The 12,805-nt window shown below is 36.1% G+C and overlaps 1 protein-coding gene across 6 annotated transcripts in view; it reads right to left on the bottom strand.

Moving 5' to 3' along the window:
* RGS12 (regulator of G protein signaling 12) overlaps positions 1 to 12,805 on the bottom strand; it is an 89,921-nt gene that overhangs the window by 30,910 nt on the left and 46,206 nt on the right. For all 6 annotated transcript variants that reach the window (XM_064449038.1, XM_064449039.1, XM_064449041.1 and 3 more), the window contains 3 exons: positions 4,946 to 5,115; positions 1,874 to 1,966; positions 546 to 689 (listed from right to left, as the gene is read on the bottom strand). In XM_064449038.1, the coding sequence (XP_064305108.1) occupies positions 546 to 689; positions 1,874 to 1,966; positions 4,946 to 5,115 (407 nt within the window). The remainder of the gene's footprint in view (positions 1 to 545; positions 690 to 1,873; positions 1,967 to 4,945; positions 5,116 to 12,805) is intronic.

Genomic DNA, 12,805 nt, shown 5'->3' with positions numbered 1-12,805 from the left:
TTACAAAACTGTTCTGTTCCGAACATCAATGATTATTTAAAATACAACCACTTCAGAGGTCTTCAAACACCAACAGTTTTAACGAGCTTTTTGTCTGACAGTTCTATTAAAGCATAAGGGGAGGACTCCTTTCATACAACAGACATATTTAACAAACTACTTTAACCAAAATTTGACACTATTTGTGTACACAATTGTCCACTAAAGAAAAGAAAAAGCAACCATATGCAAACACCATATGCGAAGGGATTGCAGCACATGGAACTATTTACTTGCAAACCTTCATTTCAATAATAGTATTTTTCAGATTATTTTGTAGTTAATGGCAATTTTTTACGCATACGCAAACGTCCAGAAAAACAGTCAAGTAGCCTCCCATTACCCAGCCTTTTTCTATTCTGCTAACATAATCTATATGATCTTCACATCAGTGTCTTTTTGTACATAATAAAATACAAAGCATGTGAAACTACTTTTATAGATTTTTCCTTCAAAGGAAAAGTTAATAGACACAGATGTACATCAGTCGTGTTTTCTGTGGTTACCTGAAGTTGCTGTTCCTTGAACATATCTGGATGCGGAGAATTGAGGATATCATCTGCCAGCTGTGCCTGGCTATCAATATTAACTGGGGTTGTAGCTTTGCTACACAAGAACTTACTGAAGATCTCCCGAGCTCTGAAAGAAAGCTACAGAAGAGAAATGTTAAATATATGTTTGCTTTAAAACCATAATTTTTGGACGGGCATTTCTTAGACTGATGTATTCCACCCAATAATATACAGCAATTCCAGTTTCCTTAATATATAAGCATTTTTCATTTAACAGCTCTTGTTACTTTTAGGCATATAAATAGGGTTTTTCCTTTAGAACTACAAATATTCATCAAGTATTTCTTAAGCAGTAGAAATTGCCATCAAAAATAAAAATTAAAATAAACAAACTATGAAAATAAAAGTGAAGCATATAAAATACTGTCTTACAAAGGAAAATAGATTTTTTAGATTTTAGACCTTTTACATAACAGTTACTATTTAAATAAATCCTCTAAGCTTCAATTTCTAGAAGTTAGAAAAAGGTAAGTATATGTATGAATATTTATGGCCAAAAGCATTCATGCTCTATTTTTAACTTGTTTACTTTGAAACACCCACATTCTGGAAATAATGAAAAAAAACACCAAACTGAGCTCAGAGCTCTCAACGGCGGTATTCAGAAAATGCATTTTTCAAAGACAGAATGTGGGGGAAAAGCCTCAATGGTCCACAAAAGTGCGAAAAGGGACTTGCAAAATGAAACCGTCTCCGCAGCGTAAACCTGACTAGATTTGGCTGTGGTGTTGAGAGAAGTGCTGCCAACAACCTGCACAAAATTCAAAATTCACCAAAGCTGCCTGACCAACATAGGACTGTTAAAAGGATGAGATGCAGATTCTCGTAATTGTGAATAAACATGACTACACTTACAGCAGCAGATATATCTAAGTTAGTTATAAACACATTATCTTGGCTAGTGGAGGCCGCCTAGCTTAAAGACCACAAGAGAGGCTAATTTTTGCCTCTCCTTGACAAGTTAACTTGCTCTGCACTCCCTTGCACTGGGCTACTGCAGCTAGCTGTTTTTCAACATCCAATATACCTTAACTCATTTTTACAGAGCTACCTCTGCATTTCACTGTAGTCTAAATATATCCAATACCTTAAACCTGGGACAGTACTCTCAGGGGATCAAGAAAATTAGATTGAAGCTCCAACCCTATTTTAGCAAAGTCACAATACAAAGACCAAGCACAGCTCCAACAACCTCAATAATCCTGAAGAAGGAACAATTTTTAGTAAGCAATACCATATATTGAAATACAACATTGACTTACCTCTTTTTTATCATGTGCAGGTACATGATTAAAATATTCACAGGCCTGCCAAAATAAAATATTTTCTTCACTAAATTCTTTCCGTAGAAATTCCTAGAGGAAAATAAACAAATAAATAAATGTCTCAGAGAGAAAAGAAGTTACTTGTCATTTCAAACAACGTATTTATAATACTTGATAAGAATATTAAAGTTTGCATAATGCTACCATTTCAGTCCAGTTTTCTTCTAAAGTAAAAAATCAATGCATGTCCAATATATACCTAGTGCTTCTCCTCTTTCTCATTTCTTTTTAAGCATGTACAACTGAGAAGAATCCCCATCAAAATGCAATCAAATCGTTTGCATGTACAAAGACGAAATTTGAAGCTTCATGTTAAGTAGTGTATAAACTAGTGAATAAACTTTTAATATAAATTTGAATAATTTATAACTACATTTAAAAATTACACTGTAAACCGGCTGTATTTAATTGCAGTTCTACAAGTATAATAGAGTAGATGTTTATCGAGCAGTGCCCGTAATCAATTCTGTATTCATTAGAGTCTTTCTGCATCACATGGCAGCTACAAAAAATCATTTATCTTTGCTTGTTGATACGGTTACATGGGTTGACCTTGGAAAATGCATTTTTAGAGAAAAAAAAAAATCTCCCAGTACAACACACAATGATCAGGACATTTATATTATAGTATCCAAAGGCCCAAATGAAGGCTGAGACCCCATTCACTTGGGAAATTGTACAAACAGTCCCTGATTCAAATATGTGTAATTCAATATTCTCTCAGCATTTGTTTCTTGAAAGCATTTTTCCCACTGAGGGGCAGAGATGAGAGATACAAAAAAATTAACCTGATCCTCTAAAAAAATTGTCAAGGTACTCATGTTATTGGAGCAATACTTGTTTACACTTTAGAGCTTTAGGTATCAGTGCTTAATTGGAAATTTTATTTGAAATCAGCCCACAAGTCACAATCTTCACTCAAGTGTCACATTGGTATCACTCAAGCTTCCTTAACATACAAGGCAGTCTCAGAAAGCAGCATAAGAGGAATCTTCACAGAAATACTTAGAACTTAATTTGTGCTTTTAAGTTTTGCATAGTTTAGGGAGTCCAACTGTAAGAAAACAATTGAGATAAACTACAATACAGTAAGTCTACATACACTAGCAATCTCTCAATTTAAACTAAAAGTTCTTCAGATACCTAACCTGAGACACCAAATGTATAAAAGACAATCCAGAGAGCAGTCAGGGAACGTTTCTGCATTTTATACATAATTACAGATTAAAGAGAATCAAATTAGTGAGCAGGAACTGGAACCCAACCTCCTACTTCCACACTCGGTGTCTTCACAATGAATCTATAGTCAATCTCCTGCTTGCTTTCTTTCTGGCCACGTGTTTCGGGCACAGCTGGCTGCACAACCATTCAGCTTCATCAGGAAGACTGAGTGGTGCCCCAGTTGGAACATTATGTAGCCTTGCAGTTGTCACACACGGTTGGGAAGCTGGAGATGTTGGTTTGAACCACTTGAGGAGGGAGCTTGCAATCAGGTCTCTCACTTCCTGGATGACTGCTCTAATCAGGAGACTATTATGCAAAATGTGAGTATTTGCAAAACATGCAAAAATCTCTTCTTCTTAGAGAGTAATTCCTGCTCTGTGACAAAGCTGTCCTCAGGAAAGGCCTATGCAAGCTGAAGCCCAAATGCACCAGGGTGCTTACTATGCAATCTTAAATTAAATGCTGATGCTCCACTGTTCTTGAAAACTGGCAGAAATCTGTATATTTTGGCTGGTTATAGGTGACTCCCTTCTCGGTTCGTGGGCTTTAGGAGCTTCACTTTGAAGGAATGTTAACCTGTCCCTTGAATAGGCATTTTTTAGGCACTGTGACCCTGCTTTAAGCCAGACTCCCAAGGCTTACACTCTTAAGTGTACATAAGTAAATTTCCTGGTGGCTTAAAAGTAGTGAGAAAAGACAACTAAACTTTCAGTAGTGCACTCCCAAACTATACAATTTTTCAGGTTGATTTTAAGATCACAGCAAAATTGTAATTTTTCTTGCAGTCTGAGCAGAAGTCTCAGTATCTAAGCAGAAATACTAATAACTCTTAGGCTGCTCTACTAAGAAAAATGGAAAGACAGGGAACATAATATCTAGGATATATTATTTTTCTTTCACCTTCTCAGTTTCCTCAAACAGGTGTTCGCTGTTAATGTGGGTTTTCTGGGTCCCCACACCAACTAATATGGAAGTCTGCTTATTAATCATTTGATATTTTAATGTACCTTTGTATCAAGTAAAGGAGTCCAATAATCTACATCTCTTATACCATAGGTTTCTTTACATCCTGTTTGTGAAAATTATTTGGGCAGCACAAAATGTCCTTGTGATTCAGAATCAGCAATAGACTTTCAGTGCAACAATGTAAAAGTGTATAAACCTCTACTTCCTTACATGTAAAATAGATGAAACTACGTACAACTTCACAAATGTGCTGTGAAGAAGCTTAATTTATGCTTTGCAAATACTCAACAGTACTCCTGCAAGCTGTAGCTTTAACCAGTGTTGCCAGGTACCTTAATTACTTCCAAAAAGTTATTTCTAAAAACCTTCTGCAGGAAGACAAGCCACTGTACCATTGAAAAAATATTCTACATGGCTTCCAACATTTCAGTAGGCAGACGTGAATAGATTACCAGTTCTTAGGAAACTACTGCCTCTTTCTTTTTTTCAAAGGTTACAGATACAAATGTAACCAAATGTAGTTGTTTTATAAAATGGGGAAGCTTTGTACAAGTTCAGATACAAAGCAAAGTATAGTTTCCATTTTTATCTGAAACATTTGCTATCCAGAAATGCATGGCAATGTGTATTACTATAAACTTTTATTCAACTGTGAACCGGTTTAAGCTTTGAAAGATGCTCAGATAACAACTGTGTAACAAGTGTAACAACAAACTCGTAATTCTTGCCCTGTGCAAGGATACTGTCAAGAAAGAAAAAAGAATAGAGAAAATTACTGCAGCAATTTTGAAAAGCCTCTTACCGTTCCTCAAAACTTACCGAAAAATATTTAACACCAACAGGATCCTGAAGAAGGCGCTCAAATGAAACAGCCCAGCTTGCAACTCTTCTTTCTCGAAGTCGTCGGCAGCTCTGTACACTGGGAAGACTAGCATTGCTACTGAGGCTGTTTTCACTGATGCAATCTTTTAAATCAGTACTATTCAGCTCTGTTTAAAAAAAAAATCAACAAATTTGTCAGTAACATATTATTCACTTCTACTCTTCAGCATTGTTTACTTGATTTATCACTTCTCATCAAGCTGAAGTAGTGCAGACTTCAAAATATCCCTTCCGATTTTTATTAGGAGCACCTGCACAGATAAAGCAACCCCAGCCATCTCTCAATTTTCTTCTGTTCCTCTGCAAAGAAAATTTTATTAGTGTCTTAACTGCAGTCCTTCCTAAGATTACCCAAGGAAAGCTGACCTTCAAGAACCCACTGTTCACCAGAAAGTGGGAAAAAACCTATTAGGTGATGGGAGATAGCAAAATCTCATATACTCTTAAATCAGCAGACAAAGACTATGTGAAGCTTTTCATGGAAATGAGAGATTCCTTTTAAATGCTGAAAATGTAGGAAACAAGTCAAATCAGTAAAAGAACACTAAGGAAAATGAGCTAGTAATGGGTGCCTTCCTCATCCATGGAAAGCAGAAGTATGAAACTGTAGGTCCTAAATTTATCACAATGTTTCTGACAAAAACAGGGATCCGTGACTCCCTTCCAGACTCAAGCCAACACAGTGCAATAATATTGGGACCCCAAACTGAGAAATTATTGGATTCTTTAGGTCTCAGAAAAACATAAATTATTTTTGTATTCTGAAAGATGAATTAACAAGAACACAGAGAATTCAGGAAAACGCAACCTTGGGTAGCAGCGTGACTATAATAATTTCCAGTATTGACCCAGATCATCTTTGTCACATATCAGTAAGCAGAACATGAACAATAAATTCTTACAAACGTGACCACTTGTTCACGGAAGTATAAAGGTGAAAGAAATGGCTGCTCTAAGTAAGAAAGGGAAGTGTGTACAGCAGGGTCCTATTCACAAACCTGTCATTTATTTGTTGTATGCCCTTTACAACTCACCACTCTCTTCACCTGTTTACACAAATGTAAAATTGGTATAGTAGTACTCACAGACACCCACTTCACAGCAGTGATCTGAGGTTTGATCAGTTGTGAAGATGCAACTGAAGAAAGCCCTGAGCTACCTCGTCTGATCTCATAACAGACCCTGTTTTTAGCAGGAGGTTACACTAGAGAGATGCCAAAATGAATGGTTCTGTGATGAAGGGACTAAAAAAAATACAAAAGCACATATTGAATTCTTTGAAAAATTAGCAGTAATAAATGTGAGAAAATAACACCCTCAAATAAAATATTATTTTCAATAATTCTATGCCAAGTGGAAAAGCAAATATACAGCTCATTATAAATATAAACTGAGAAAACTGAATTCACAACCGGTAAGAAATGGCCTATTCTTCACAGAGACATTTTAACTGTCATTTATTTTCCTCAGTTAATTGCCTGGACTAACTAAAGCAAGGAGTAATTTCACCAAAGTTCTCCCAAGTTCTCCTTTTCTATTATATATGTATTTCCAAGCACTTTGCACTTCCAAACTCTATGTTATAAAACGTTGCTGTTCCTCCCTGGAAGTATGAAGTTTGAAAAAAAGGACCATTCAAAGACAGTTATGAACATAAGAAAAAGTTATAAAGATAGTCATAAAGATAAGAAAAACTAAAGAAAATAAATAGTTCTGAAACTTCATTTTTAAATGCAGCTTCTGTAGCTTAGAGGTATTTACTAAGGTGTAACAATTAACTATGGCAAACTTCTGTAAGCAAAGCTATTGTTTAAGACAAAAATAAAATAAAACAAGACAAACAGAATTAGATTAGGAAGGAATGAAAATGTAGCTTTATATTTTCAACAAGGATAATATTTAAGGACTATAACACCACATTAGGTATACAAATATTTTTATTTGCCTAATTATCATATTAATCAAAGCTAATTAAAAACACTCAGCAAATAACACTAATTTTCTTATAAGAAGTATTTATTCACTTTTTCCTTTAAGAGATATGAAAACACATAACCAAGTCAACTGTTAGCTTCATTAGAGAATACCTGTCACCACAATGAAACTATTGTGAAAGAAGCTAATGTGAGTCTGAAGAGAACTGTATCTAAATTTATTATCTGAAGTATTTTGCTTTAACTCTGCAGGTGGATACATTTTATTTTACAGTCCAGGATATAAATAGACACCCACTTCTTGATATATCTGGAACAGTTTCAGATACTGCTTCAATCCTAGAGGGTTCAATCCCCAGTGTTCTTCAGTGATGAATGATGAAAATTTCCTAGCTCCTTTCAGGCAAAATCAGAAAGGTAAACTCATCCCACATACCAAACCATTTAAACCTACTTGGTTGACAGAGGGAAATTAGAGAGTAGCCACACAAATTGCTCAACTCTAAATCCACAAGTCAGAGCACCTTAGGACTCAGAATGGATTGCAGAATGGTAGGCACAGCAGTCATTAGCAGGTCAGTTTTGCCTTCCTCCCTCCAAGTGATGGCTGTTCAATTTCCCTATGGCAGGCAGGAAGACCAAACTGCAATTACAGTCTCTGAGTGTTTACACCAGTGGGTGACTGCTAACTACATATAATTGCTAGCAGCTGCTCGCTCTCTCCAGCTTGTCAGAGTTACGCTTGCTCTAAACTACACCAGGTTCTATTTCCTCTGATATGCTGCCGACTCTGGAGGTCCCATGAAAACAAACGAACCAAATAAGACTGCATTTTTAACAACTTTGAGACCTACTGGCACAGGTCCTCCAAAGTGTTAAAGCAGCACTAAGGGATTACTCATTCACAGTAAACTGTCTCTGTTCTGGTGGATTTTATTTAGCTATTTCAGATTTTTTCAGAAAGAACAATTTGAATTCATACTTAGCCCTGACACTGCATTGTTTTCCCTTAAAACAAAAGTGCAGTCAGTTTGCTTTTAAAAATCTGTGCAGATTTCTGCTGGGGTACCTGTCAACCTGAAAATAACACAGAACAAGATTGTTTTCCAGAAAAGGCTTGGTTATTCTAGTTTATCATGTGTATCAACAGTTGCAATTAAAACAGTTACAACCTAGTGCAGGTATGCCTTTTAGAATCAGAGAAAAAGGAAGGTCAGACAGGAAGAAAAAAAAAAAAAAACCCACCACCTATAACACTAGTACACAATTTATCCAAATCATGCTTAAATGAAGACGGTATAAGCAGTAACCCCTGCTCCACTCCCCTCGCAAAGGAATGTTTCCAATGCAAAACTTCAGTGTCAGGTTTCCCGACTCTCACAACTTGTGCATTCCTAGGTACATGCAGCCCACCTTGGAGAGCAGGAATGGAGAAACTTTCTAACCGAGTCACATATTTTGTCTAATGATCGCACTGCAATGATCAGGAAATGTAAAGCCCTGATCCCCACCCTGAAGTATTCCAACTGCAAGGCTGTTGTGCAAAGTGGCCTCCTCCTTCTTGCTAAGCGTTTAAAAAAAGATTAGCTCTTGGGAACCTCAGGATGCAAAAGCAGTTTACTGTGAAAACTCCGACTCAGGTGCGCAGAAGACTTCACGGTGTTGTGAAGCTGCCTAACGCCTGCCTTCCTTTTTTCTTACTGTGTGGAAGCACCAACTCATCTTGCATTACCTATAAAAGCAAGCTCCTTACTCAAGCATCATGAATCCCAAGGATCTAATTTTATTTCTGTTCTATTCAAGAACCACTGTACCTTGCAAGGAAGCACCATTTTCTGTGCAAACTCATTCAGTTTCATTTATTACCTTCTTTAAGTAGAGAACTGACACAGAATGTTTTCTAAAAACTGCAGAAAAACAATCTTTTCCACCTTTTGTATTTACAAATTCTGTGGAGGTTCTTGGTTTTGTTTTACAAAACCATCATCATGTAAGAAAATGCAGGCATTTAATCAGCTAAAATCTTGAAAGTATAGGGGATAAGATGGCTTCAAAAGTTTTGACTTAAATAATATAAAGCAGTAAGTCTGAATACAATTAAGGATGCTTTTATATGCATTTGTTCGTGAAATCCGTATGTATTTTTTGACCTACAAATACTTTATATTATTGTGAAAAGCTACACGTATTCCTTGAAATCATCGAAATGCATGAATTCATAAAATTAAGATGTTCCAGTTAATCACTAAGTACATTACCTGGATAAAGCTGGTAAGAACCACTGTGGCGCCACTTAATCAAATACTTCAAGCCATTCACTGAAAGCCATCCTTCTGAATCCATACCAATTTCAGCTGTAACGTCCCGGAAGCCATTGGATGCAGATTAGTCTTACTGTACGGCACACTGTTCCTCTGCCACTTTGGGATAAAGGAAGCTAACGCATTTCCCACCAGCAATTTCTGGTAGCCTCTAGCATCATTCTAAACAAATTGATTCTTTACCCTCATGGCTTCAAGCAGAGGAAAGCAATAGTATACTTAACAGAAAGCGTTATAAAATGCCACATAAATAATTTAAAGGGAAGACCTTTTGCCACTGCTGCTAAAGGAACTTGAATTATTTATGTTACAGCGGAACACAGCTACAGCAAGCATGCACTGCCGATGTAACTGACAAGTAAGTCATATACCTGTTGGAGGAAACAATCCATCTGTATTTATAGTGTAAAAGCAAGAACAATGTTTTGTTTTGTTTTGGACTTCATTGCGGATTTTTTGTTCTACCTTCTTTAGTTAGTTCTTAAAATACAGTTTTACATTATTTATTAATGTAAACATCAGATTCCTTTTCAAAAAGTCTTTAAGAATGCTTTTCCTTATGAAAATTCTTTCTAGGTGATGAACACTAAAAACAAAAATCAGCAGAAACTACAGCAAAGTAGTATCTGTTATGCGTAAGTATTTGGAAATAATAGACCAGCTTTGTGGAACTGTCTGGGAGATGAATGATGATGTACTTCTATTGTATGTCCTTTGTCCTTAAGGTTTTCCCTTTGTAAAGTGCCATCTAGGTATCAATAGTCAAAATCAGACTGTAGCTGGCGAATATCGATCATCCCTGAGAGGATTTAGATGGCACAGTGCTCAAAACATCACCCACAGCCTGCATGCTCCGTACACACTCTCACTATTCCTACAGTCAGCAGGAATGGACAGCTTCTGAGGTGGGAAGTAGGAGAAATCTGCTAATTACAGGTCTTTGTTGTAACATAAAATGGTTTCTGCTATTCCTAGAGCATAAGTGCTGCAGATTAATTGATGTATAGCAGTGATCTTGCATCTAAGCATTGTTACAGTTTGCAATTCAGTATGCAAATCAATTATAGGTAAGAGTTGCTACTGGTCAGCATCTCTGAAAGCAACACTAATTCAAGTACCTATATCTTTTACATGTTACCTATCTTGCAAAGCCCATGTGCACAGTTTCAGCTGATGAGAACATCCCAGCCTTGCACAAGCTGAGTGACCACGTAAAATAAATGCAACAAGGGGTAAATGGTTTCCAGTGCCTGGCTCTAATGTCATAAAAGCCATATGACATGACGCCTCATTGACCTTGGAAAGAAAATGTAGAGAGAGCTGTCATGCCTCCTATTATAATGAAGCAATGTATATAAACACATAACTTTTTACACATAAATTTTCCTTCCCAGACTAAAGCTTAACAACAGTATTTATAGTATGTAGTTATATATACAAATACTAAGATTCAGTCTATAGGAAGGGAAATACGCACAGCTATACTAATGGTTACACTAGTGAAAATCTCTCTAATCTAGACATGCCCTAAAATGTGTAAATCTGTGGATCTGTTAATGAATTAGTGAATTAGAGAAGATTGGAAAAATTTCAGAACTGTGACATATTCAATAAAAGTGAAAGCCTGAAAATGTAATTCAGACATGAATCAGCTTTTTACTCAATGCAGCTCTAAATGAACTGAATTAGGGTTTTATTTCATTTCACTTTTTCTGGTTACAGTCTCTCTGGTTCTTATTTTTCCAATCCACTTTCTAGGTATTTAAGCATTGATTCAGTATTACTCAGTATAGTTCGACTATCGCTTTTTACAAAAATTACACAGCCCCCCCCTTAAGAAGCATGTAACAATGAAGAGAGGGTCCATGTTAAATCTTCAGCACTAGCTGAAAAATAGGTCATGCAACTCAGCAGAAAAATGCATATAACTTATTGCCTGTTCTTTCACCTCTGCAACCTAATGGCCCTTAGATTTCATTACTTCACAAAACTGCACAGAATCAACTGTGAAAACACAATTACTTACAGAATTGGAATGAAATACAAAAGTGATATTGGAAGAACTAAAAATAAGTCAGATCTTTAAAATAAATTCTCAGCTGGAAGCATAAAAAGCTTGAAATTACTATCATAAGTACTACCACAGGGATCTCCAAGTTCGGATAGGCAACAGAAGTAAAATTATTTTCATTAACATGGAACAAGAACCCTCATGGAGACAAGACATAAGTACATTCCATTTTAGCTAAAAAAGATCAATCAAATTTTTTGCCCCTCAGCATCTGGAACTTAATTCAATTACATTCACAAACAAAAAAAAACACCCAAAACTGTGCTTTGTCTTGATTGTTATATATAAAGAAGGTAACATCCGGGGGAAAAAATACATACTTTTCTCACAAAAACATAGGCTACATTTTAGAAATAGAAAGCAGGATAGAGACAGTTATTTTCTGTTTCCTTCCTTTGTCACTTTGCAGACAAGACAGGTACAATATAGTGTCTATCTTCCCATCTAGGCAGAAGTACTGTTACAGCATTAGACTGTGTCAGCAGTAGAGAAAGAAAATACCTGACAAAGTCAGCCAGCCATTGGAAAATGGCTCTGTCAAGAGGACCAAACCAGTAATGTTTCTCTCCACTGTAGTTCTAGTTTTGCAAAGAATCAGAAATTTGGACACAATGGAGTTTTGTGAATAGTATTGCTAATTTTGCATTTATTTTTGCACGTAATATAAAAAATTATCCTTAGCATTCAAAATATTTCTTCAATTTCACTGCGCTAACTAGAGTAACACAGTTTGTCCCCTTTTTACTTAATAAAATTGTCTTGTACTGTTGCCAAAGAATAGCAAACGTAACAATATGTACGTTAGTTTCTCAGCAGGATCAAGTGAACCAACTCCTGCCAAGCAAGACAAGTGAGAAAAGCCATCTCTTGTATACCCTAAACTATACAAATTCCCTGATTCCATTCTAAGCATACTTATACTGTTTCAATTAACTTCAAAGGTTCAGAGAAATCATCTTCTAATGTTTAACAAAGAGTGGACGTCCTTTAAAACATTAAAGCCCTGGTAAAATCAAAACAAACAAGCTTATGTGACATAAAGAGGAGTTTACTTAGAAGTACTCCAGGACTGCAAAAGCTCCATGCTGGGATTTTACAAACATCAGATTACTTACCCCCTTCTCAAAATGCATCACGCTGTAAAGAAATGTCAACCTCAACAAATGTAGCAACACAGCTTACAACTTAGGAGCTAGAGCATCTCTCTTCAAAAGCAAACAGGGTATGTAAAGGACAATAAAACAGAGAACAAGATTTTAACTACCATCCAGTTATATGAAAGTCTACCAGCTCTGCCTCTTTATTATTATAAATGAAGAAGCCTAGTTATAATAAAAACATGCATATACAGAGACATGTGCCACAAAAAAATCTATGCAAATGAATCAGTGAAAGTATGTGAACATAATCCTGCAATATTTTCATTGGCAGAGCTCTCAAAGAGGTCACACAGTTCTGCACCACTTTGGGC

This window comes from Phalacrocorax carbo, chromosome 4 (genome assembly GCF_963921805.1).
Source record: "Phalacrocorax carbo chromosome 4, bPhaCar2.1, whole genome shotgun sequence".
NCBI lineage: Eukaryota > Metazoa > Chordata > Aves > Suliformes > Phalacrocoracidae > Phalacrocorax > Phalacrocorax carbo.
Note: the sequence above shows the minus strand (reverse complement) of the source record. Positions and strands in the feature narration are given on the sequence as shown.